The sequence below is a fragment of the Canis lupus genome, chromosome 10, assembly GCF_048164855.1.
Source record: "Canis lupus baileyi chromosome 10, mCanLup2.hap1, whole genome shotgun sequence".
Taxonomy (NCBI): Eukaryota; Metazoa; Chordata; class Mammalia; order Carnivora; family Canidae; genus Canis; species Canis lupus.
The window spans coordinates 37,320,762-37,348,330 of NC_132847.1; the positions used below are offsets into that span (position 1 = coordinate 37,320,762).

The window sequence follows — 27,569 nt, forward strand, 5'->3', positions numbered from 1 at the left end:
GGAGCCGCCCCCGAGCCCCTCCGAGCTGCTCCGGGTCCTGCCGTGCGCGCTGCAGCCCTTAGGGAGCTCGGTGCACTCTCCCTGGGGCGCAGTTCCTCTGTTACTGCCCCCGGGAGCCCGAGGGCATCCCGTCCCTCCTGGATCCTGCTCTAACTCCCTGGGAGCCCCTTTCCCCCGGGAAGGTCGGTGCAGCTCCTGCGTCTCCGGGACGGGGCTCTCCTGTCCTGGGGACACTCGCCCCGGCCTCAGCCCGGCTCCTCGCGGGGCCCCTCCCCCTTGGATGCCTTTTGTGTCTTTATTTCTTTTCCCCGTCTTCCTACCTTGATAGAAGCACAAACTCTTCTCACTGTAGCATTCCAGGTGTTCTCTCTTTAATTCTCAGGCCGAATTCATAGATTTTCAGGATAATTTGAAGGTTTTCTAGGTAATTTGGTGGAGACAGGTGATTTGGGGACCCTACTCTTCCGCCATCTTGCACCTCCTCCTCAAGTTAATATTAATTAATTTTTCTTGGTATTATTTAATGTCAGTAATCATTATATTCAGCATTGTTGCAGCTGCTATGAACATAAAAATAAATATAATTAATCCAATAAACATACAAAAAATATCCATATATGCTAGGCTAGCACAGTGCAAATATGGGGTTTGCTGAGATAACAAAGGACATAGCTGAGGAGTTGCAAGCCAGTTGAGAAACAGGGAATACATATATTAGACACTGGAATGATGTATTATATTGAATGTTATAGGTAAAATAAATTTTACTGTTTATTCACTCAACAGTGATCCATTAGACACTATTTCACTAATTCTTTTTTTTTAATTCTTTATTTAAAAAAAGATTTTATTTATTTATTTATTTATTTATTTATTTATTTATTTATTCATGAGAGACAGGCAGAGTGAGGCAGAGACACAGGCAGATGGAGAAGCAGGCTCCCTACAGGGAGCCTGATAACAGGACTTGATCCCAGGACCCTGGGATCACCACCTGAGCCACAGGCAGACACTCAACCACTGAGCCACTCAGGTGCCCCTCAGTAATTCTTTTAAATCAGTGTTCTTTATTATATGTTAATTGGTATATGAAGCTACTGAACTCTTTTATTCATGACTTAAAGAATTGATTGTTAACAAAAGAACTGTGTATTTTCATTATAATTACTATGCCTTCCATCAATGGGATTCTCAGAGAGTATGTTCATGAGAGGCATATAGAATTAAACTTATATCACCATATATTCTTAGAAGTCAATGCATCAGTAACAGATAGAAATAAATGCTACATGGAGATATTATGCTTTTATCCAATTTACAGTTTTATTTTATGTATAACTTCTAGGCAATGTGGTTTCCAAAATCTGCTGCATAAATTTTTAAAAGATTTATTTATTTATTTGAGAGAGAGAAAGAGAGAGAAAATACTAGCAGGGGAAGGGGCAGAGGGAAAGGGAGAAAGAGAATCTTCAACAAACTCTCCACTGAGGGCTGAGCCTAACACAGGGCTCCATCATGACCTGAGCCCAAATCAAGAGTTGGATTCTTAACCAACTGAGCCACCCAGGCACCCCATGACTGCTGCATAAATTTAGAAATTTATCTCTCTTGGGGAGACTGAGTGGCTCAGTTGGTTAAGTGTCTGCCTTCAGCTGAAGTCATGATCCCAGGGTCCTGGGATTGAGCCCCACATCAGGCTCCCTGCTCTTCAGGGAACCTGCTTCTCCCTCTCCTGCTCCCTCTGCTTGTACTCTCTCTGTCTGTGTCAAATAAATAAATATTTAAAAAAAGTATTCATTTTTATCCACTGAAGAATAAAGAAATAAAATAAGCCTCACATTTTTTAACACAGGGCCTCTGTGAGATTGTTATTTCTGACTCAGGAAACCACTGATTGACCACCTTCTCAGCCAATGTTGCTCTTTAGTGTTGAACCATATGTATTCTTAAAATTGTAAAACATATTTCTATTGGATAAAACTGGCCAAATATGCTTTTTGTGTTTATGATGTAAAGACAAGGTTTAAATTAATTCCAACATCAGAGGCTCTTGAAAGGTAGAATGGTATACTACTGAATTTAAACAATCTCTCTATGCTTGTCATTTTACATGGATAGCATCATAAAACAAATAATGACAGATTAAGACCTGCCTAGCAGAGGGAAAACTAAATTACACGACTTTTATTAAGGCATAAATAAATCTATTAACTATTATCTGGAATGCCAATTAGTAGAAAGTGCACTGACAATTTTATTTATCAACATTAAACACAATTATTAATTACAAACCTGATGAATCCAGCAGCAAGCAGGCCATGTTGGATATGCTGGGACCTTAAGTCCATTATGTGAGAGGGATGATTACCAAAATCCTGTGGGGAAATAAGTAATTGTCGTTGTAAAATTTTAATTGCCTTGGAATAAGGCAAATTATATTTTCTTGTCTGAGAATATAAATAGTATGACATTAAGGTAACAAGCTTCAGTAGTCGTAAATAGAAAATGAATTTACGTTAGGTTTTAAAAAAAAGAAAAGAATGATGATAAAATTTTAGTGTCATAGCGTTCAGTGTAAACAATACGACGTTTCCTTTAGACATGTTGCTTAGTAGGTGAGCTATTTTCTGCATTCGTTTTTTCATATTGAAAATTAATGTAGGAGAGGACTTTTTGAATGACTATCTACAGGTGAATGGGAATTATATAATTGAGAAAATATTTTAATTGTGTTGTGATTGGCAGAGTTGCGAAATGAACAAGAGACAGTTCACATGTTTTCTGTGTCTTTTTCTTTTTTTCCTCCCGAAGATCCAAATTCCAGAATTTGTGGACATATACTCATAGGGGCAGCCAAGAATTCTTTTGCCAAACTCATGGATAAAATTAGTCTGGCTATGGAGAGTATACCTTTGCATAGTAACAGAAGTATTACATATGTAGAAAAAGATTCTCTGGTTCAGAGGTTGGCTCGTGGACTTCATAAAGTAAATACACTGGCCCTGAAGTATGGTCTACGTGGCCATGTGCCCATTTTGGTAGGTATACAATCTCATTAAATAGTGACTTTAGGATTGTAAATTTAACTCTGAATCACACTTATTTGTAGTTTAAATTAGTTGTGCGTGAATATATTTAGATTTCCTTTAGATTTCATGTAATCTCTTAATGCAATGTGTAATAGCACTTTCAAGTGTCTAAAAATCAGAATACAGAAGTTCTGACATGAGTTGTGAATTTACTGTTTTCTATAAGTAGACTGCAGCAGAATGCTGTGAGACATAAACAGATGTCAGTTCCCTTTTCTAGCTATCTCGATTATTTATTTTCTGCAGTTGTTCATTCCATATCAACCAAATTATTGGTCACATAAAAAATAAAGCTTTCACCTCTCAGTTTCAGTTACAGCTAGTATTGTTCTCTGTACAATCTAAGACACATTTAAGTTGGTAAAATGGCCATTGCTATTGATTTATTAGTAAACCTGTAGTTACTGCTTGTAAAATTGCTCTTGATTAACAACAGAAAACCACAGCATCATTACAGAAGCAAATATTTGGATTTACACAAAGACTGCATGCAGCAGAGGTGGAACGCCGCTCACTGCGCTTGGAGGTCACAGAATTCAAACGAAACGTGAATGAAATGAAAAAGGAAATTGACAAAGCCCAGGGTCTCCAGATGCAATTAAATGAATTTAAACAGTCTGTAAGTATGTGCGATTTAAAATACTGTGGCTCTAGTGAGCTCTCCTGTGATAACCATACACATAAACATATATATACATATATATACATAGGCATATATACATGCATATATGATCTCCTTATCTATATATGTTCTAACCTTTTGTTTGTTTGTTTTTGAGTTTTAGTGTCAAAGTCCCATGAATACGATTTCTTTTCCTTCAGAAAACTTCCTTTCTAAAATTCCCCAACAATACTGTATTATATATATCAAAGTTGCTGAGAGACTAGATCTGAAATGTTCTCACCGCAAGAAGAAATGATAATTATGTCACATGATAGAGGTGTTAGCTAATGCAACTATGGTAATCATATTGTAACGCGTAAGTGTATCATCAACAGGTTGTACACCTGAAATGATGTTCTATCTTCATTATGGCTCAAAAAAACAGAAGTCATACCAGATGCTTAAAGGAGTACTGATTTTTTGTCCTGTTAAACTCCTGTTAAAATGTACACTGTGGCTCAAAGTGTAGAAAAAGGAAGTTCTAGTTAGGAGAGATTAACTGCGTTAGCAAACAAACCCCCAAGTGTATACTAAAAATAATAAAATGCTTCTTCCAGGTGAAGAACCTAATGTTTGGAATGGGAGGTGGGATGTCCTTTCTTTTCCTTTTATATTTACTATTTTGAGTAAACTAGATTTTTTCATTTAAATTAAATTGCTTTTCCAAAGAAATGTTCAATCTAACTTCATTGTACTTGTGTATTATTTAAGCAGAAGATAGCTAAGAAAAGAAAGGCTGGATAACAAATAACATTAAATCAAGATCAGAATGTGTAAATATATGAAGCACAATAAAATGGAGATATCTACGTATTCTATTTGCCACCTTGCTGCCTGGGTTAATTAGTAGCACTGCTATTCTTAATGTAGATATAGGAATATAGAGTTAAAAGATTAACCTGAAACTTTAGAATTGTATCCAACTGATGACAACAAATATAAATAAAAATGCAAAATTTGTTTCCTAAATCTAGCAATAAGCTACTTTTAGTACCCCCTTCTTTGGGAAACCTAAGTTTTGTGTAGATTCAACTTCACTTTAAGTGGCTAATTTGGAATTTGCAGTATTAACATTTGTGGAAAGAGAGTGGCAGAGAGCAGTTTAGTTACTAATCCTATGATAATGTAAATTGCTAATGTTAATTATTATTTCAAATAGCTACACCTTGAAAGGGCCAAAAGTTCTATAAATTAGATCAAGTAATCGTGAATTGACTTTCCAATTGGAGATAAGGAATAGTTTTCTTATTGGTGAATGTCTAAAGACACCAATTTTTTCCTTACTTTCTTAGTTTTTTGTTCAGAGAAGGTAAAATTATAGAGCTACCTCAACATTTTTTAATTATAAAAGTAATATGTGGGGCAGCCCGGGTTGCTCAGCAGTTTAGTGTCACCTTCAGCCCAGGGCTTGATCCTGGAGACCCGGGATTGGGTCCCACGTCGGGCTCCCTGCATGGGGCCTGCTTCTCCCTCTGCCTGTGTCTCTGCCTCGCCTCTCCCACCCTCCCTCTCTGTCTCTCATGAAAAATAAAAAGAATCTAAAAAAAAAAGTAATATGTGATAACTGTAAATAAAAATACAAAAAAGTATAAAGAAGAAAGTTCAAATCAGTCTAATCTTACTACTCATAATGAATTATTATTGAATTATGGATGAGTTTTGTTTCCTACATTTTTTGTGTGTACATGTGCAGATGTACGCTCTTACATACAGTTGTAGTTTAGAATGATTTTGCATGTACAATTTGCAAAAAATATATACAAATATTAATATTTACTTACAGTTCTATAAGCATTTTCTTGTGTCACTTGTTATTAATCCCATTTTAGATAAATGAATACTATTCTATCATATGGATATGTCAATTTATTTGACTATTCTATTAATAAATGTTTCATTTTCCCCCTAATTTTCTTTTGCCATTACACTTAAATCATAAAGACTATTTATAATTTTCAAAGCCAGATCCTTTGGAGTGTATCTCTGCCTCCTTTTGATTTGCTTTTAATTTTGCGTATGCTAACTAAATCTGGGATGTTGAGGTGGTCTGCCAAAATGGAAAGAAACAGCTATTGATACAATTTGAGATTTAGAATCTAGTCAACTTTTTTAGGTGTAGATAATAGTGACTTCCCTGAAAATTGGAAGATCATTATGTTGCTTCCTGGAATATGTATGGGGGATTCTAGATATTCTATACAATGTGATTTCCTAGTCCACAGCTAAGTCTTAGGAAAACAAGTTAACATCTTTGATTAGTTTGGAAGTAATCAGGACTCAGTTTCTAGAATCCAGAGAGAATGTTAGAGTTTGAGTAACTCTTACTCTTGTAAGAACTTTGGTTGAATAACTGGCTTACAGCAAAAGCTAGGCATATATTCCAAGAAATGTTTAATGTGAAATAAAAATAGGATTAATTGGGGATCCCTGAGTGGCTCAGCGGTTTGGCGCCTGCCTTTGGCCCAGGGCGCGATCCTGGGGTCCTGGGATTGAGTCCCACTTCGGGCTCCCGGCATGGAGTCTGCTTCTCCCTCTGCCTATGTCTCTGCCTCTCTCTCTCTCTCTGTTTCTCTGTGTGTCTATCATAAATAAATAAATCTTTAAAAAAATAGGATTAATTGAAGTAATAATTGAAGGAATGAGGTAAGTGCTTTTTATATATTTATATTTATATATTTTATATATATTTATATATTTATATTTTGACACACAGTTGTGAGGTGTAGTGTTCTCAAGCGATGATTTCTAACATTTAATGACCATATTGACCATGTATCAGGCACTGACCCTAAACACTGCAAGGAGTTGATTTGTTCAGTCCTCTCATATCAGGAATTGTTCAAAATTATTATTATCTTTACTTTACAAATGAGGAACATGGGACACAGAGCAGCTAAATAAGTGGCCCGGAGTCACAAAGTTAGTAAGCAGAATCAACAAGATTTGAACATGAGTAGTCTGGCTCTAAAACTCATGCTTTTAACTACTTCAGTGCAGTGGCTAATGTCTATATGTAGCTGTGTTAATAAAGGATTGTTTCATTAAAAACAGAACCGACGGAAAAGTGATGCTATTTTCCTCTAAAAAATAGAGCACGTACTAGCAGTCATCATCTTTCACTGATTTCAGGCAAAGCGCATAGGAGGAAAATAAAATAGCTTCTTTATAGTTGGTCTAAAATTGCAACATAAAGGGAAACATCCTGCCTGGGAAAGCTACTCAGTATTTTTATTCTTTCTGAGCACCCTATTCATCTACTGAGAGTTGTTCTTTAATGCTTAAGCTAACTCAGATGGCACAAGATTAAGAAAAATAAAGTGTACTTTTGTCATGTATCAGACATATAGAAATGTGTGTGTTATACTCTTTATGTTAGCAAATATAGTTTGGAAGATTAAATGATTTAACAGTACATTTAGCTTATCACTGATTTTTTTTTTACCTTTTTCTCAGAAATTGATCACTCATGAGAAGTTTGAAAGTGCATGTGAAGAACTGAATAATGCATTACTTCGAGAACAGCAGGCACAAATGCTACTGAATGAACAGGCACAGCAACTACAAGAATTGAATTATAGACTTGAATTGCATTCCAGTGAGGAAGCTGACAAAAACCAAACTCTTGGAGAAGCTGTTAAGGTACGAAAATATCTCTTTCATAGTGTTTTATTTCCTTGAGGTATGGATCTTTGAGGGAATCACTTATAGCTCCTGAATAAGGAATAGAACCTAGGATCTGAAATTTTATCCTGTAAAGGTTTATAAGGATGGAATGAACTTGGTTCTGAGATCTCAGTTCCAAGCATGCATTCACATGTGTTGAAAATGTAAAAGTAGGTTTTACTTGCACATTGAAAACAAAGTAGGGATTTTTTCCAGTAATAATTTTCTAATTTTTCCATTGTTGTTCTTCAATTTTTCATTGTTTCTTCTTTCTTTAGTTCTTTTCTTTTACTTGTTTTATGTCTCCTGATATTAAAACTCTACATACCTTTTGGATTTTGAAAAGTTTTGGGTGTGCGTCTATCTGATTTTTACATAAGTGCGCATCTGGGGAGGGGGGAAAGCTTTGGTTAGGAAGAGTTGTTCTCTGTGTTATATATTTTTGGCAGAGGTACTTAGAAGGGAAAAGAGAAATTATAAAAAATAGTTGCCATTTCGGAAATTTTATTAACAAATTTAGGACTATGGTATCTTTGGTAAAAGTTGGCTGTAAAGTATAATGGAATTCTAGTCTCTGTATTTGTGGAGTTTTCACTAGTGAAGTTATGCACAGTGAAATGAAATAATTAATTCTAGGAAAGCCAAAATTATATAAGCCTTGATATTGGGTATCATATTTAATTCAGTAAGCAACTCAGAGTTAATGTATAATTTATCATGCAAATGGTATATATTTATTCTAATAGCTAAACACTAATACTAATAAAATGGTCAAAATTTATTGAGTTTCCTATTTTCCAGGCACTATGCAAAATACTTTATAAGGTATTATCTCATATAATCCTCACACAAACTCTATGGGATCACTTCATTTTGTAGATGAGAGAACCAAGATATAAAGAGGTTACACACATAACCACTGGTAAGTGATAGATCTAGGGTGTCAGACTTCACATCTGCCTCCCTGACCACCTCATTACATATACTATTGATTGACAGCATACACATGCCAGGCTCTGTGCGACATTCTCTACATGAATTATCTTGTATTCATGCTTTTTTTTTTTTTTTTAATTTTATTTATGGGATCCCTGGGTGGCGCAGTGGTTTGGCGCCTGCCTTTGACCCAGGGTGTGATCCTGGAGACCCGGGATCGAGTCCCACATCAGGCTCCCGGTGCAGGGAGCCTGTTTCTCCCTCTGCCTATGTCTCTGCCTCTCTTTCTCTCTCTCTGTGACTATCATAAAAAAAAAATTTATTTATTTATTCATGAGAGACAAAGAGAGAGAGAGAGAGAAGCAGAGATATAAGCAGAGAGGGAAGCAGTTTCCATGCAGGGACCCCGATGTGGGACTCAATCCCGGGACTCCAGGATCATGCCCTTGGCTGAAGGCAGGCACTAAACCACTGAGCCACCCAGGCATCCCTCTTGTATTCATTCTTAAACTACCTCTATGAAATAGGCACTATTATTATTCCCACTTTTAAAAGTCTTTATTTAAATTTCAGTTAGTTAAGCATATAGTGTAATATTAGTTTCAGGTGTACAATATAGTGATTCAGCACTTCTGTTCAACACCCATTTCTCATCATGACAAGTGCCCCCCTTAATTCTTATCACGTGTTTCACCAGTTCCTCTGCACTGACCTCTGTTCTGGTAACCAAAAGTTTGTTCTCTAGTATTAAGATAGAATTTCTGGGTTTGCCTCCCTTTCTGTTTTTTTTTCCCTTTGCTTGATTGTTTTGTTTCTTAAATTCCACATATGAGTGAAATCATATGGTATTTTTTTCTGACTGAATTATTTCGCTTAGCATAATACTCTCTAGGTCTATCCATGTCATTGAAAATGGCAAGATTTCATTCTTTTTTATGGCTGAGTAATATTGCATTATTCCACACACACGCGCGCGCACACACACATCCCATGTCTTCTTTATCCATTCATCAGTCGATGGACACTTGGGCTGTTTTCATAATTTGGCCATTATAGTTAATGCTCCTGTACACATCAGGTGTATGTATCCCTTCAAATCCGTATTTTTGTATTCTTTGGGTAACTACCTGGTAGTGCAGTTGCTGGATCATAGAGGACTTCTATTTTCAACTATTTGAGGTGCCTCCATTCTGTTTTCCAGAGTGGCTATACCAGTTTCCATTCCTACCAACGTGCAAGAAGGTTGGTTCCCCTTTATCCACACCTTCACCAACACTGTTGATTTTAGCCATTCTGACAGGTGTGAGGTGATATATCTCACTTCATCTTTGGAGAAATGTGCATTCATGTCTTCTGTCCATGTTTTAAATTGGATTATTCATTTTGGGGGTGTTGAGTTTTATAAATTCTTTATGTATTTTGGATAGTAACCCTTTATTGGATATATCATTTGCAAATATCTTCTATTCTGTAGGTGTCTTACAGCTCTTTTGATTGTTTCCTTTGCTGTGCAGAAGCTTTGTATTGTGAAGTCCCAATAGTTTACTTTTGCTTTTATTTCCTTTGCCTCAGGAGATATTTCTGGATAGAAGTTGCTATGGTTGATGTTAAGAGGTTACTGCCTGTGTTCTTCTCTAGGATTTTTATGGTTTCAGGTCTCACATTTAGGTCTTGAATCCATTTTGAATTTATTTTTGTGTTTGGTGCATTCCCATTGTTTTTTGATGAAACTCAGAGTGTTCAGTTGACTTGCTTGGGGTCTTTGGCCTATAAATATTGAAACTGGGATTTAGAAACTGTTTTAGGAAAAATTAGAAACTAATGAAATTTAAAAGAAGATACAAGTGAATTTAAAGAAGGAATTATAGATGACCTTAAAGAAAAAAATCTCCTAGGACTACTAGGATACTATTAATATTTTGGAGTATATTTTTCCTGATATGTGTATTAAGTCAAACCTTTTGAAATTGCTGTTTTTTACAAGTCAAAAACAAATGCCAGCAATTTTATATGGTTCAACCTGATATATATAGTTTTTCTTATATAAAAGAGAACACACTTACCTACTATTTTATAACATGCTATTAATATATATTAATAACAGTTGTAGACATTCGTATTGCCTGATATGATTCTGATACAAATGTTTTTTCTCCATTCTTATACAAGTAATAAATATTCATTGTGTAAAAATAACAAAGTATAGATGAAGAAAAATAAAAGTTAAAAGAATCCCAAATCATATCATCATATATATCTACAGTCAAAATTTTGTTGTATACTATTTCAGACCTTAAGTTTTATTTATTTATTTATTTTTTTAAATTTTATTTATTTATGATAGTCATCACAGAGAGAGAGAGAGGCAGAGACATAGGCAGAGGGAGAAGCAGGTTCCATGCAGGGAGCCTGATGTGGGATTCGATCCTGGGTCTCCAGGATCACGCCCTGGGCCAAAGGCAGGTGCTAAACAGCTGCGCCACCCAGGGATCCGAGACCTTAACTTTTATAAATAATAGACATGTAACCAAATATAAGTGCATAAAATATAATCATACTGTTACATATAATTTTTAATTTACTTTTTAAAAACATCATGTCCACAATTTTTTTCCATGCTAATAAATATAGCAGTGTCATCATCTTTAATGGTTGATGGAGTTCTTTTGAATATGCATAGTTTATTAGTCTAGTTTCTTACTGTAGATTTAGTTTCATTTTCCTTCCTTCCTTCTTTCCTTCCTACCTACCTACCTACCTACCTACCTACCATGTAATTCTAAGATGAGAAACTCTGTGGCTAAATCTTTATATACATATCTGTGATTATTTCCTTAGCATAAATTCCTAGACGAGGAATTACTAGGTGAACTGCCGCATAAATTTTAAAGTGTAAATATTATGAATTGGCCTACAGCAAATTTTTATCAGTCAACTTTTCTACTAAAAGGTATGGCAGTTTCACTTTTTAGCCCACCTGGCTATTACTACTTCGAAAATTTTGCCAATTTGATCAGTATGGCCTTGTCACTGTAATTTGTATTTCTTTGATTACTAGTCAAGTTGGAACATATATTTTTAGAAATATATTGGTTCACATTTTTATGCTTCATATCTGATTAATAGATAATGCAATTAACTAGGCTTTGACAAAGCATATAATTGTGTCCTATTGGAGTCTTTCTGTAATAGCTTGGAGTTTGTGTTTAGGTATAGTATCTTACAGAAGATAAAAAGCTGTTCATATTAATTTCTTTAAAATGCCAGTAGCTTAAATATTGTTGTCAGGAGTAGAGAATTGTTTAATTACTATCTCTTAATTAGAACTAGCAGGTGGTGATGTGAAAATGCTCTCTTGTGGGAGGCAGCATAGTTCATCAGAAAAAGCACTGGCCTTGGAACAAGTATTTCTGAATTCAAATCCCAATTCTGCCACTTGGGCAAATAATTTAACCTTTTTCAGCCTAAGTTTCATCTTCTGCAAAATTAGGGGTAATGATATTTATGTTACAGAATTTTTATGAGAATTAATTGATACTGGTTGAAAAGCAAGTATATGCTTGATAAATATTCTTTTGTGTTTTATGTGTCCTATGCATAACTTCATTTAAAAAATGAAGTGTCTTGCTTTGTTTTTAGTCATTTTTCTGTATGTAATAGTTTTTTATGAATCATACTTTGGATAGGATATTCAGAAAGGCCTTCCTTCATGATGCAGCTAGATTTTGGCTAAGAGACTGTATTACAGTGGTGCATTAAAGAGTCAAGGAATCTCCAAGGACAAGAATATTATAACATCAACAAAGCTCAGTAAGTGGAATCAGAGTTAGCACTGGGAAAAGATGCTGGACTTACCTGCAGGCAGATATCAAAGTGTTAGAAGTAGGAGGCAACACTTTAGGCTCCACCAGCGGATCAGGCCCTGGACCTGAGGCTCCACACTAAGGAACTGCCTGATAATGTGAATGGGATAATCTCAGGTCAGTAGTATCTGGGCAGAAGCTAATGTAAAGTTTTCTCTGAAAGGAAGTTCCTTCAGGACCCCCCCCCCCCAGGTGAAATTCAACAAAGAAACTGACACATAGCAGATATGTTCATCTTCTATTCAGCCACATCGCTAAATTCTCTTGTCAATTTGAGTAATACTTTATCTGTACTCTTGAGGGGTTTCTACATAGAGCATTACATTATTTGTTCTATAGTGAGAGTTTTGTTTTTCCTTTCTAAACCCTTAATCTTTTAATTTTTTTCCCCCTTCCTTACTGCACTGGCTAGGATACAATGCCGAGTAGAAGTGGAGGCAGCAAGCATCCTTATCTTGCTGCCAGTCTTGAAGAGAATCTTTCTTACATTTCTCCATTAAGAAGGAAGTTTGCTACAGGTTTTTAGTTGATAAATCCTTATTGGTTAAAGGAATTTTCTTCCTAGAGTATGCAGATACAAAAAAAAAATCATGAATGAATGTTTGGATATTATCAAATACATTTTTATGTATCTATTGAGATACTGATATGATTCTTCTCTCTTATTCTGTTGGCCTGTTGAATTATATCAGGGATTGGCAAACTGTGGCTTAAAGCCTGGGTTTGTATGGCCTGTGAGCTAAGAATGGTTTTTTACATCCTTAAAAGATCATGAAAAACAAGCAAATAAATAAACCAAAGAAGAACATGGAACACACAGGTATCTAAAGTTGCTCACCCCCTTATTACATTTTTCAGTATTCTGATGTTAGCCAGCCTTGCATACGTGAAATCAACCCCATTTAGTTGTGATGATTTTAAGAATATATTTCTGCATTCAGTTTGTTAATTTTTCACTTACGACTTTCAAATCGATGTTCTTAATCATGATTGTTTTGTAATTTACCTTTCTTATACTGTCATTTTCTTGGTATCAAATTTGGCTAATGTGAAGGGACTTCTCTTCTCACCCTGAACGCATGGAGTGGGAACTAGATAAAATATAACAAATAATTCATGTGGTATATAGCTGAGCTTAAAACAATGTGAGCAAAATACTCAGATACTAGAAATGGGAGATCCACAATCAAATGGCGAGAGGTGGTGAAATCTAAAGAGCTCACTCACTGTGGCATGCACACCTAGCTGGGGGCTAGAGTTGGTAATCACAACGTTAGGGAAATCCAGTCTTCCCTATCAATTAGATGAGGAAAGAGGTACCTGTGTGAAGCTGGGGTCAGGAAAGGTTGCCCCCTGGGAAATGGGATGGAGACCTTCCTGCCTACCAGCTGTTGGGGAATATGATATCTGCTCTGGACATTGGGTAGGAAAAAAGTCACAAAGAAAATGGAAGCCCAGGCTTCTGCTACATGGGAAAGTAAGGTCTTGGTTTACACTACCTTCAAGTCTAAGGGTTGCTCTGCTGAGAGATGATCTTCCATATGGCCCAAGACTTATAACACCAGTGTGGCCTGGTAGAAGAAAACTTGATAATATTCAGTAGGGTGCTTCAGAGAGCACACAGAAGACTTTTATGGAAGACTCAGTGTTACAGCCATGTGGAGAAATGAATTGCACATCAAATGAGAAAACTGTATCTTAGGTGGTAGGAATATTCAAAATGTTGAAAGATACTTTATTTAAAAAAATTTTTCATACACTTTTATTCATATCACGCTTAGAATATTATGCATATAAAATGATGCTAAATTTTTAAAACTGTTTCCACTTATGCAACCAGGGGACAATATATGGGGAAGCCTTAGACATATGTATCAATGAGAGGAAAAAAAAAACCTAGTTTTGAAAAAAAAAAAGGGTGAGACCAATAAAGCCTGAGATGAGGAAGATGAAAGCAAACAGAATGTACAAGGGGATTTGTTTAGACAGTATGGAATTTTTTTTTTTTTTTTTTTTTTTTTTTTAAGATTTTTTATTTATTTATGAGAATGCACAGAGAGGAGAGAGAGAGGCAGAGACGCAGGCAGAGGGAGAAGCAGGCTCCATGCACCGGGAGCCCGATGTGGGATTCGATCCCGGGTCTCCAGGATCGTGCCCTGGGCCAAAGGCAGGCGCCAAACCGCTGCGCCACCCAGGGATCCCGACAGTATGGAATTTATGTGTTTAGAGAACATGATTTTGTGTTGTGTGTGTGAAAGGGAATATGTTCTGTTTTCCCTGTATCAGAATATATAATTTTGTATTAGACTGGATTCTCCAGAGAACTGTGTGTGTGTGTGTGTATACATATATATTTGTTTATATATTTATGTCATATATATATACATATATATAAATGAATATATATATATATATATTATTCATTCACGTAATTATAAGAACCCAGCCAAATACAGTGAACACTTTAAAGAGAGAGAGAAGGATGTAGGGGGAGATTTATTATGAGGAGTTGGTTCACATGGTTATGGAGGCCAAGAAGTCCCAAGATCTGCAGTTGGCAACCTGGAGACTCAGTAGAGTTGATGGTATAGTTCCAGTTAGATTGTTAAGGCCTGAGAAGCAGGAGAGCCAATGATGTAAGTCCCAGGCTGAGTCTAAGTTAAAAGGCAAGAGAGGACTGATGTCCCAGCTTGAAAATAGTCAGAGAAAGCAAATTCTCCCTTTCTGAGATTTTTAAGGATAAAGGGTACTTTAAAACATACTTTAAGTGTATTTAAGTATTGTAAGAAATAAGGTATGAATAGATATTGTAAGCCAAGCAATGAAGATGTCATTGAAATTAAGATTGCAGTGAATGGCTTGAACATTGGGTAGACGTTGAAAGGATATTAGCGAACTGGAAGACAGTGAGGAAATCACCCAGAATACTCTGCAGAGACAAAGTGGTAGAGAATCGGAAGTTAATAAAAAAAAAAAAAAGAAAGAAAGAAAAAAAAGAATGAGATATATTTAATGAAAGAATGAAAGTAGAATAAAATTGCTTGAAAAATATTTAAACTCTTAGAAGAAGAATCAGTGCAAAGAGTATTTTGAGCAAGAATGACTAAAAGTTTTATAGATTTAAAGAAAAGAGTAACTCCTCAAATTAAAGGAACCCACTGTGAGCAAGATGAAAAAAAATCACGAATAAGCACATAGAAACATAGTAATGAAACTATAGAATAGCAAAGACAAAGAGAAAATCTTAAAATCTGTGGGCTTAGGAAAGATAATCTTTCAGTTGCTGATCTTGAATTATTGGAACTAGCTTAATAAGTAAAAATTCTCAAAGAACTCAAGTCAGTAAATGCAGCAAGCCTTGAAGACAGCAACTAGACAGATTTAGCACACCTCTCTACTATTAGGCACTATAGACAAATGGAAAATGTCATATGGAAAAAAGTGGAACAAGTCAAAGATTTATTATTTTTTGCCCTACTTCCCACTCAACAACTTTACGCTGTTGGTCTACAATATCCCTAGTGTCACTGAACAACCTCTGAAGCAGTTTTGTTAGGAAGCATTTTTTAATTTCATATGATATAGTTCATTAGGCAAGGAAAGCTACATATCCAAAGTATTTTATTTTTTTAAAAATTTTTTCCTTGACTTTATGTAAGCTGAGATTTAAATTTAGTCACACTTATACTAACCATTTGATCTTGGATTCTGCCTTACATATTTTTATTTTTAGTGACATACATGAAAGAATAATTAAAATAAGCAGAGTTACTTTAATGAGGGAGTCAACCTGTAGGTAAAAACTTGTGGGAGCGAATATAGAAATTTGTGCCTGAAAATGGGTTGCTGTTGTAACCAACACCTAAAGTACGAGGCACTGGCTTAGAACAGATTAGAGGTATAATTCTGTGTTATCTAGATGGCTGCAGGGTGACCACCATTAAGTTCTGTGCCAGCATGCAGACTTGGGTGCATGGAAATAGGGTACCCCAATAGCAGGGGTACCTCCAAGAAAGAATCTTGGAGTATTTATTGGTACATAGTCCTGACTGGAAGCAAGCATTAAAAATCTGCCAACTTTTTGAGGCAATTGTGTTGCCTAAGAAACCACAGATCTGGACTAAAATAGCCTTATACTCTTTGAGCTTTAAACAACAAACCTTAAATGAACCATCTATCATTTTAGTCAATGCACAGAATTCCAAACTGTAAATGTCACGGTTTATTTAGTTATTCACATGCTGATGGGCATTAGGTCTGTTTCATCATAAATAAATAAATAAATAAATAAATAAATAAATAAATAAATATTCTAGATTAGAGGAAGGAGAAACTGAGTAACTGTCCTGAAATGACGTTGCTTATATGAAAAGAATTTTTTTAAAAAAATTTTGCTTTCTCCTAAGTTTGACATTAAAAACGGCTGAATCATTAGGATTAGAATAAAGGTATAGCTATAGTTGCTCCTCATTTTTTTCCTGAGAAAAGTTAGGTATCTAATAAATTCTGATAAGTTTCGATCATATCTGGAATATACTAGATGTATTTATTACTTACAGAAAATTTAAACATTTTTATATTTATAGGATCATTTAATAAAACCAATAATCTTTCTGTAAGGTCAAAAAATCACCTTACAATTTATCTTTCTTAAAAAATAAATTCTGGGGCACCTGGGTGGCTTAGTGGTTGAGAGTCTGCCTTTGGTCCAGGGCGTGATCCTGGGATCGAGTCCTGCATCAGGCTCCCCACCTATGTCTCTGCCTCTCTCTCTGTGTCTCTCATGAATAAATAAATAAAATCTTAAAAAAATAAATTCTGTTCATTTAATTAATACACATATTAGAGCCATTGCTGTGTGGAGAATATACTACTTGGCTTTGTGGAGAATATATTGAACTTAAAAAATAATATTTTTATCTTAATGCTTGGTGAGGTTTTTTTATATGACAATGGATGAGAGCTTCTGAAACTATTATAAAATATTAAATTCTCTAAGTTGTTATAGTTTTGGAATTCTGTGGATATTGATTGAGAGAAAATGGCTTAGGGAAAAAATAAGGATTTATTCACAGCAAGGCTCCCAAATAGTTCCTTGTCAAACTCGAATCCAGCTCTTATTTGTGTGCCCTTTTTCGTCATCATTTTTAAAAAGATTTATTTATTTATTTATTAGAGCGAGAGAGAGTGAGCAAGTCTGGGGCGGGGCAGAGGGAGAGAGTGAGAAAAACTTTAGCAAACTCCTCAGTGAGCTTGGGAGCCTGATGGGAGGCCCTATCCCAAGACCCTGAGATCATGACCTGAGCTGAAACCAAGAGTTGGTTGCTCAGCTGACTATGCCACCCAAATGCCTCAGCTTTTTGTCATCATTTATGTTACCTGCTTACTTCTACTATCTTGTCTTCTATCCATCAAGTGCACAGCCTCACAGGATCTCAAAGACACCTCTTCCCAGCTCCTTGGATCATTCCTCACCTAGCAGCTACTCTGGTATTTTCTTGCTTATGTCTCAATTTTAATGGAAAATTAACTCTATGCTGTATTATTTTCCATTCTCAAACTTAATTACACTTAGATTATGGATGGGAAAGAAGAAACAAGAAGAAAGAAGAGTGTATTTTTTAAAGTTCAAGTGGAGTAATTTGCAGGGATATTTTAGAATTGTAATTGTGGCCAAGGGTCACATTTTATGAATATTTACCTTCTCATTAAAAATATACTGACTTTTATATTATTTTTATTTAAAAATTTTTTTTCTTTTTATATTATTAATAAAATTATTTGACATACTCTGGGGGTGTAGAATGTGAATATTACAATGAATCATTTATTTACCTTATTTTAAATAAATAGCCATATTTTCTCCAGTAAACTTTTAAACAAAAGAACCCTCAAATTCATTTACTTTAAAAAATTTAAACTTTTTAGTTGATAAACCCTGATTATAATAATAATTAACATCTATCACATAACCCATTTTCATAAAGTAGGATTATTAACGTCATTACTTAATTTAAAAGTCTTATCATTTTTTACTTTAATCCCATATATTTTTTATCTTCCTAATGACTTATACCATTGAGACCTATAGGGTAGTCAATTATATTTCAAGGTCAGAGAAAAAAGAATTAAGAAAACAACAGCTCTCAGAACATTTTTAAAAATATTAATTTAGTAGAGAAGATTCAAGCTAGACCCTAGAATACTCATAAAAAGTTGTTATTCCTATTTTTGTTAATCTGAACAACATAAAGATATAAAATTAAATCCTTTTCTCTTTAAACCTATTATGACATAATTTACTTTTTTCTAAGTGTATCTCAAATATAATTTAAAAATGCCTTCTGCATGTTTAAATTTGTGGTCAAAAAATAGCAATTTGAGATTAGAGTTACTTAATTGAGTACTAACCTTTGGTTAGATTATATTTCAAGTATTACTGAAAGTATTTTGAATCATACAGTTCAACTTTGTATACAGTCTTTTACAAACATTACCTAATTTGTTTTTCTGATTAAATATGATGAAAGTAAGAAAAACTATAAAAACAGAAAAAACAAAAAATGTGTATGCAAATCTATTATCACACATATGTAACCATTATTAATATTTTGACAAATAAAACTGGGAGTATGCTATATATAATTTTGTATCCTGTTTTTTAGGCAGAGTGGCATTATTTTTACATTTACACTCACACCATTCTGGCATCTATTAGAATTTAGACTGTAGGTATGCAAAAGTAGAAACAGAGACACCATTTAGAGACTAACAGTATAATCTAGACCAGAGACAGTGGTGGCTTGGAAGAGGGTGCTAGGAGTAGAGGATGATGAGATTCTGGGCATATTTGCATTTTGATAGTAAAATGTGTAGAATTTCTGGTGGATTAGATGTGAAGTATGAAAGAGATGAATCAAGGATTGATCTTCAGCAACTGGGTGAATGGGATTGACAATAAATGTCAATGTTAAAAATTTTAAAGAAGCTTATAAATAAGCCATATACTACTATTCTATCTTATGATTTTGCTAAAATATATTTAACTATTTTCTCGTTGGATATTCATAGCATGTTCATTTTTAACTGTTAAAATTAAGATGAACACCTTATAATTAAGTCTGACTACATAGCTGATTATATTCTCAGGATAGAGCTCAAGAAGCAGGATTTATTTGGTCAAAGATATGTAGATACTTTAAGTTGATGTGTGTATGTGTGTTGTATGTGTGTTTAAGGCTATGAATATTTTCTTCAGATCTGTATTTACATCTGATATATATATCTGAAAAGGTATATAAAAGCACCTACTTGGGGAGTCTGGATAGCTCAGTCAGTTAAGCATGGGACTCTTGGTTTTGGTTGAGGCTGTGATTCAGGGTTATGAGATTGAACCCTGCATTGGGATCTACTCAGTGGGGAGTCTGCTTGAAATTCTCTCACTCTCCCTCTGACTTTCCTCCCTCAAACAAATAAATAAATCTTAAAAAAAAAAAAGGGCACCTGCTTGACCCCATTCTCATCAGCATTGGATATCATTAGGTATTACCATTGAAACACAAATCAAAGCCAAGAACATTTGCCAGAGAAGGAGAGGTCACTTATTTCTGCATATATTAATTGTATATGTAAATATACACAGTATACATGTATGCATATCTGAATGTATGGATGTATATGTACACTATTAGAAACCTATTTTATAACATGTTTTGGGTGGAGTCTTTGTCATTTGCATGTTCAGTCTTCTATTGGCTCCTTGCCCTTAGGTCACTTCCAACAGTTAGTTGTATGCTGCCCCCAGGTGGTAGCAAGTGCTTTGATTTACATGATCTTCTAGTCTTGGTTGACAAAGCCTGTGCTTTTCCTAAGATCTAGATTGGAATTGTGAATTTCAGGGGATTTTCTTTTTTTGTAATTAATAAAAATCTTTATTAAAATAGTTGAACACAGCACAAGTTCATATAGGAGACTGGCTGATTACTATAACCTTAAGAAACAAATTTTGTGTACAATTTGGTACCTCTTATTAATCCTTTACTGTTGTCTTATCTCTAGACTCATTATTGTAGTTTGTTTAGAATGGTCCCTTATAGTTTTCTTGGAAGGCCTCTAGTGGTCCAATGATTGCCTGAATTCCAAAATGGCTCACAGTATTATTATGAGATAGTCATTATCTATATGGCTTGAGACTTCAGGCCAGTCTGCTGTTAAAAATGTTTCTTTTCCTCTTAGGTACTCAGACTTGGATGGCAGTAATCCACTTACTATGCTTAGAGAAGTAATAATTAAAGAGATAGAAGGAGTTTACTTTTCTCCTGCTCAAACTCTCTTATCTCCCCTCTTGTGGTATCCAAGCAGAACATAAAGAGAATCACTCAAGCTTTTCTTCTTCCTCCATCTATGGCTAAATCTTAGATAACAGTATTTTTCCAGTTCACTGTATTAGAAATAGAACCTATCGATTTGCTTCTGTTTGCAGAATTCAGATCGTTACAGACTCCTGCCTTAATAATACAAAACACACATAATCAGTTACTGAAAACACAGACAAGGAGTAGATGAGACCAGGCAATGGGTAGGTCAGTTGTCTTAGCATTAGTTCAGAGATGTTCCTTTGATGATGTAGGAAGAGTGGAAATATGGCTGTCACACCTTGGAATCTCATGAAGACCTTGAACATCATGCTAACAGTATAACCATTGTGGACCAAAACCTGTATATACACTTTCTGTAATCCTCACAATTACCTGGAGATAAATATGTGTGTGTGTGTGTGAGTGTGTGTATTACACAAATATAAATATATAATGAATTAAAGATCAGAGTTATTAATAAATTTGCCCAAAGTCACATGTCTGTAGGGTGTGTGGAGTCAGCATTTCAACTCAGGATCTGCTCAACTTCACAGCCCATCCTATTTCTAGTATACTATTTTCTTTCAGAATTGGGGCATTTTGTTCTCTCTGATGCATTTTTTAGAAAAGCAAATTAGTTAAAATATCTAGAAATGGAAATTGGAATAATTCTAGAAATGTTTTCATCTGCAACTGTTAACTTTCAAAAGCTTATCTTCTTGTGTGGGTTTGTAACTCAGCCTGTTCCAAGTTCAGTTCAGCATTGGTGGCAGGAGAGTGCCAAAGTGAAGCAGATGCTAAGCTTTGGGAGGATTAATGTTCTTACTTTGTGGAATAATACTAGGCATATACTTCAAAATTCAACCTCGTTTTCTCCTGTTATTTTTTTTGTTTTTGTTTTTGTTTTTGTTTTTTTACCCCCTCTTCTCTCTTTCTGGAACACATATCAGTGTCAGAAGTCAAATATATGGACTTGATCCTCTATGGTTCTTACATTTTCTCTTATATTTTTTTTGTTTGTTTTTGATTCTGGTCAAGTCTGTAGGTTTAATTTTTCTGTTTAGATATTTTATATTACTCATTTTTAATTTCTAAGAATTGCTTTTATTCTCTAGTTCTCTTTTCATAACATCCTTTTTTTAAAAATTTTTATTTATTTATGATAGTCACACAGAGAGAGAGAGAGAGAGAGAGAGAGGCAGAGACACAGGCAGAGGGAGAAGCAGGCTCCATGCACCGGGAGCCCGATGTGGGATTCGATCCCGGGTCTCCAGGATTGCACCCTGGGCCAAAGGCAGGCGCCAAAACGCTGCGCCACCCAGGGATCCCCATAACATCCTTTGTAAAACAGTTTTTGTATCTTCTCAAGTTGCAGTTTTTTGTTGTGTTTAATAGACAATATACAATTATTTAAGTTCTCTTTTTCTTCTGAGGTCTTTTTTAAAGATTTTATTTATTTATTCTTGAGAGACACAGAGGGACAGGCAGAGACAGAGGGAGAAGCAGGGTCCTTGCAGGGAGCTGGATGAGGGACTTGATTCCCAGACCCAGGATCACACCCTGAGCCAAAAGCAGAAAGTCAACCTCTGAGCCACCGAGGTGTCCCTCTTCTGAGGTCTTTATGCATTTTTCCTGTTCCTTTTTTTTAATTTTTAAAAATTTATTTGTTTGAAAGAGAGAGTGTGTGATAGAGAGCATGAGCAAGGGGAAGGAGTAGAGGGAGATGTAGCAGCTCAGTCTGCTGAATGGGAATCCTGATGCAGGACTCAATTCCAGGACTCTCCCCCGCCCCCGGAGATTGTGACCTGAGCCAAAGACAGATGCTTAACCGACTTAGCGATCCAGGCGCCCTTCCTGTTTGTTTCTATTGTTCCCCTTCTTTGATGTGGGGAGCTATCAAAGACTATGTTTCATAGAAATAGCCACAGTAATATTTCTAGTCCCACAAATGCTTCCAGAATCTTGCCAGTCTAATATTAAGAGGTGGAGTCTGTTTTTATCTCTTTGAAATTGCATGGGCTTTTGTGACTACACCTGTGAATAGCATACGGAAGAGATGATACTGCATGGGTTTTAGCACTGCTCAAACTCTGTCATTTCCCCTCTTGTGGTATGCAAGCAAAACATAAAGAGAATCACCCCAGCTTTTCTTCTTCCTCCATCTATGGCTAAATCTCAGATAACAGTATGCATGACCATAAAAGGTAACGTGGTTTCTGCCTCTTCATTCTCTTCTCTTGCTCTCAGCTTCTCTTGAGTTTCTCTGTCAGTGTTCTCTGTTGGAATCCAGCCATCATTCTCTGGAGGCCCAGGCCACGTGGTGAACTCCGTATGGCTCTTCTCAGCTAACGGCCTCAGCTAAGGTCTGAAGCAACAAGCCAGCATCCATCCACTGTCAGACGTGTGTGAATGAGCCTTCAGATGATTTCACACTGTAGCCTTCAGCTGAGCCTCCAGTTATCAAGGAGCAGAGACTAGCAGTCCCTGCTGTGCTCTGTCTTATTACCTGATCTACAGAATTCATGAATCTAATAAGTAGTAGTTTTACACCACTACATTTTGGAGTAGTTTGTTCTGGTAGGATTTGTCTGATCATTCACATTTAAAAATGAAGAAAAAGGAAAGATGTGATAACTGGCTTGCTTTCCTTTAGAATGAAGGGCTGTGAGCCAGTTGTTGGGCTGGGTGACTACCAGATGAATATGCTGGTCTTTGTTGTGTGACACACTCATAACCTATTTCTCCTTAGAGAATTCACCCAATTCTTGTTTGGCTTTAGTTTGTTTTATGGAATAAATTCTTTTTTTTTTTTTTTTCCCTTGTAGGTAAATGTCTGTTTACAATGGATTCTGCATGGGGATGCCCGGTGGCTCAGTGGTTGAGTACCTGTCTTTGGCTCAGGGCGTGATTCTGGGGTCCTAGGATCAAGTCCCACATCAGGCTCCCCAGAGGGAGCCTGCTTCTCCCTCTGCCTGTGTCTCTGCTTCTCTCTCTCTTTCTGTGTCTCATGAATAAATAAATAAAATCTTAAAAAAAACCCAAAACAATGGGTTCTGCATGGTTAGGGAGGGACAAGTGGGTGTGACTGGTCATTCTGAATTTCTGTCTTCCACACCTTGAGTTATGCTGCCCTATATTGTGCCTTGTGTTTTCCCATCTTGAGCCTTTGCCAGGTGTTAGAGCACCACTGCTCTTCTCCGTACCAGTCTTCCACACATACTCTAGATTGAAGGCTGGAGACTCCTCTGCTATGTTTTGTCTGAAGTCTTCCTTCTGTTAAGGATCCCTCTCCCTTTATTTTTGTTGTTGTTTGTTGATTCTTTTTCTTAAAATGGAGTTTTGATAGGGGAAAGGAGGGTCATCTTGAATTTGACTTTGGGCTGCCTTGAATCAGTTGTCTGTATATTTTTATAAAAATCTTTCATTTCATTAAAATTTGAAAATGTGCTTCATATATACAAGGGCTATGCCATATTGTTCCTCATGATCATTAAAAGTTTACATGTCTCTTCAGCTCCTTCTTATTCCTCATTTTGTGTATTTGTGTCTTTAATCTCGTTAAGCTTGTTGGGTGAGGGTGCCCTAAGTTTTGTCCTTTTAGATTGAATAGTCCATTTGGGCTCAAAATCTTGTGATTCTTGGATCTCTAGTTTGTTGTAGCTGAATAAGCATTTCTGCTTCTAAGCTATCCTTTCTTTGTGCCTGAGAAGTTAATGTTATAATTCTCTATACCTGACCTACTTTCCTGTAGGCCAGAGTGAGGCAAAGGGATTAATCTTGTTATTACTTACAACTCATTTTAAAGGAAATCTGAGGTGAGGACCTTTCTTTTTTTAGAAGTTTTTTTTAGAAGTCTTCAATAGTAAGGCTTGAGGTAGAGGGTATAGGAATAGAGAGGAATAAAAGATGAATTAATATTTTACTGTGTAAGATTAATAGTATTCTTAACAAAAAGAGGTTAGGGTGGGAGATCAGTATGGGGAATGCGAGAAAGATTATAATTTCAATTTTTGGCTTTATTTAATATGAGAGGATCATAAGTTTGAGGAAGTGTATAGATGGTTGCAATAACGTGTTGTAGTATTGTCAAAGATGTAAGGAATAGATGAAGTATTTTGAAGATGTGAAAGAGCAGACAAATATGTGAAAAGATCTAAATTTGGAAGACAGAGAAAAAGGAGGTAGAGAAAAGCAGACTTAGAAAAGTCCTATGTGAAGAATTTCATTGCAAGTATATTTAATGATGTCAAATACCCAGAAATATTACCTAGTAACTTTGAATCTATGCTGAAAACTTTAAGATATTTCTGCATAGGCTAGATTATCCGTAGGAACTCTTGAAGATAAGACAGTTTTCAAAGGGAATATTTACTCAACAAAGAGTGAATGTTTACTGTTTCCAAGGACATCTTAGTTCATGGGAGAGTTAAATTTTACATTAAAACTATTTTTCTCAACCCCCCCCCCCCATTTTTCTTTGTAACATTATTTTGCTTTTTTCTAAAAACAGGTCAGAAAATTAGCTACTGTTAATAAGTCAGTCAGAGAAAGACAAATACCATATGATTTCACTCATATGTGCGATTTAAGAAACAAAACAAGTGAGCAAAAGGGAAAAAAAGAGACAAACCAAGAAACAGATTCTTAACCATAGAGAACACATTGATGGTTACCAGAGTGGGGGTAGGTGGGAGAAATGGGTAAAAGAGGTGATAAGGGACTAAGAAGTACAATTACAATGAGCACTGGGTGATGTATGGAAGTGTTGAATCACTATATTGTACACCTGAAACTAATATGACACTATGTGCTAACCACACTGGAATTAAAAAGCAATAAAATTGAAAAAATTTCAAAAAATTATCTTTCATTGATTTGAAAAAATAATCACCAAGGTGTATATACCTTCAGTTCATCAGTGAGCTGTATGCCTTCTTGCCTGGCATACAGAAGAGGCTGGGCACTAGCCACTGGTGTGTTGTGTCCTGCCTGTGCTAGGAGGATGCTGGAACCAGAAGTCAGATTTCACACAGCAAAGAATAACAAGCCTTCAGTTTATCGAGTGATTACTGTGTCTGGCTCTGCTGGATACTAAAAGTATATTACCCCATTGAATCCTCACAACAATCTAGGACCTATGCAGCATACTTTTTTTTCCAGATTAGGAAAATAAGACTGAAGAATGCCAGTAATTTTCCTCAGCTAAGAAATATTAAAGTAGGACACTGTATTCAGATCTGTTGGCTCTAAAATTCCTACTCTTATTATATCTGGCATGTGGATGGAGAGTGAACATAGTAAATAAAGAAAGATTTTTGCTTTGGGTAAGCCACAAAGGGAAAAAAAAAGATGGTACTTGATAACCTAAAGAAATTTTAAAGAAATTAGGACCATCCAGGTATTTCTGAATGGGAAGCCATGATTCTTTTTTTTTAAAGATTTTATTTATTTATTCATGAGTGGCACAGAGAGAGGCAGAGACAGAGACACAGGCAGATGGAGAAGCAGGCTCCCTATGGGGAGTCTAATGTGAGACTCGATCCCAGGACCCTGGGATCATGACCTGAGCCCTAAGGCAAATGCTCAACCACTGAGCCACCCAAGCACCCCAAAAGCCATGATTCTGAAAATGCACCAAGATGAGAGAGAATGAAAAAGAAGAAAGGGTTAGATGAAAGATGGGAAGATTTGAAGTTGGATAAACAGGGCACAGGAAAGTTAGTTACTAATTTAAGGTCTAAAGCATGTAAAACTTCAGTTGCTATAAATCTTACTGTGCCTTTTCTCTCTTATTGAAAAGACCCTGCAAAACTTGCTATGCAAGAGATTAGTGTTGGATATGTTAAAACTGTGTGCAAATTACGTGTAAGAACTATGTTAGAACAGTATGTAAGAGCTGTGTGTCCTAATGGTAGCAAATGTCAAAAGCATCTCACTTCCCTGACTGAGACGGGGCAAGTCTGTGGAGATCCTTAAGGATAATGACCTTAATAAACCAATCTGTCCTCTTTGGTCTTTGGTAGAGTTGCTGGCATTCCTATAGACTTGCTGAGATTTGAATAGCTCTGTAGTCCTCAAGCAGTAATACTACTGGTAGTACTCAGAAAATTTCTCTTTGGAATGCTGTTTGGGACAGTCTTTATATTTTAACAAGTGACTAAGGCATTAAGTGAGTACCTAGGTCAAATTAAATGTCCTTACAAGAAAGTGTTTTTGTAGTTTCTCAGGTGGTGAAACATTCTAACAAGGCATAAAAAGTACCAGACGTAGATGATGTGTTGAGATTTACGTTAGCCTTAAATGTTCCAGATACGCTTTAACCAGAGGGTACATAAGCATACCTCTATGATATTATAATTCATATATTCTTCTAGTGATAGAAAAAGTGGGGGTATTTATTTTTTAAGCTCTGTACTACTGTTTGCTGTTTATTAGAAGGAAAGTATATTAAAAGAAAGATTTCTCCCAAACAAAACAAATTTCTCCAGGGCAGTTACCTGGTCTTTTCAGTAGATTCTAATGATAATAATGTCCATAACAGTGGGAAGTACAGACTTTGAGAATTAGAGATTCTCATTTGATGCAATTCTCTTTCTCATGTGAAACCATGCGCTCAAAGTCTTTGACCATAATGTGAAAAACTGTTTTCTCTGAAACAGTAATTATGTGGGGGAGTGGAAAGTGAAGCCCTTGGATATTGGAGGGCAGTCAAGAACCTATTGATATTGTCAATATTGTGCATATTTGCAGTTCTGTATAGATAGATTTCAAACTCTGTTTAAGAATTGTGTTGAATTTTAAGTATTTAGAAATTGACCATGGAGATCCTGTTGAAGAATTTCTTTAAAGTTGAGTGATTCATTATATTATAAATGAGTTCCCTTCAGCCATTCAATTTGGCTCTTTTCCTCCTCTTTTCTCAAGGCCATATCTTAATTTGTATGATCACAAAATTGTACGTTGCATGTACTTTAAAAAAAATGTTAGCAACTTCAAA

General features: G+C 35.7%; 1 protein-coding gene across 19 annotated transcripts in view; it reads left to right on the plus strand.

Moving 5' to 3' along the window:
• Positions 1 to 27,569, plus strand: part of CCDC171 (coiled-coil domain containing 171) — a 467,902-nt gene that overhangs the window by 175,200 nt on the left and 265,133 nt on the right. For all 19 annotated transcript variants that reach the window (XR_012037998.1, XR_012037999.1, XR_012037996.1 and 16 more), the window contains 3 exons: positions 2,812 to 3,038; positions 3,526 to 3,708; positions 7,207 to 7,392. Coding sequence is in view for 15 of the 19 variants with exons in the window: in XM_072841423.1 (XP_072697524.1) it covers positions 2,812 to 3,038; positions 3,526 to 3,708; positions 7,207 to 7,392 (596 nt within the window). In the remaining 4 variants the exon portion in view is untranslated. The remainder of the gene's footprint in view (positions 1 to 2,811; positions 3,039 to 3,525; positions 3,709 to 7,206; positions 7,393 to 27,569) is intronic.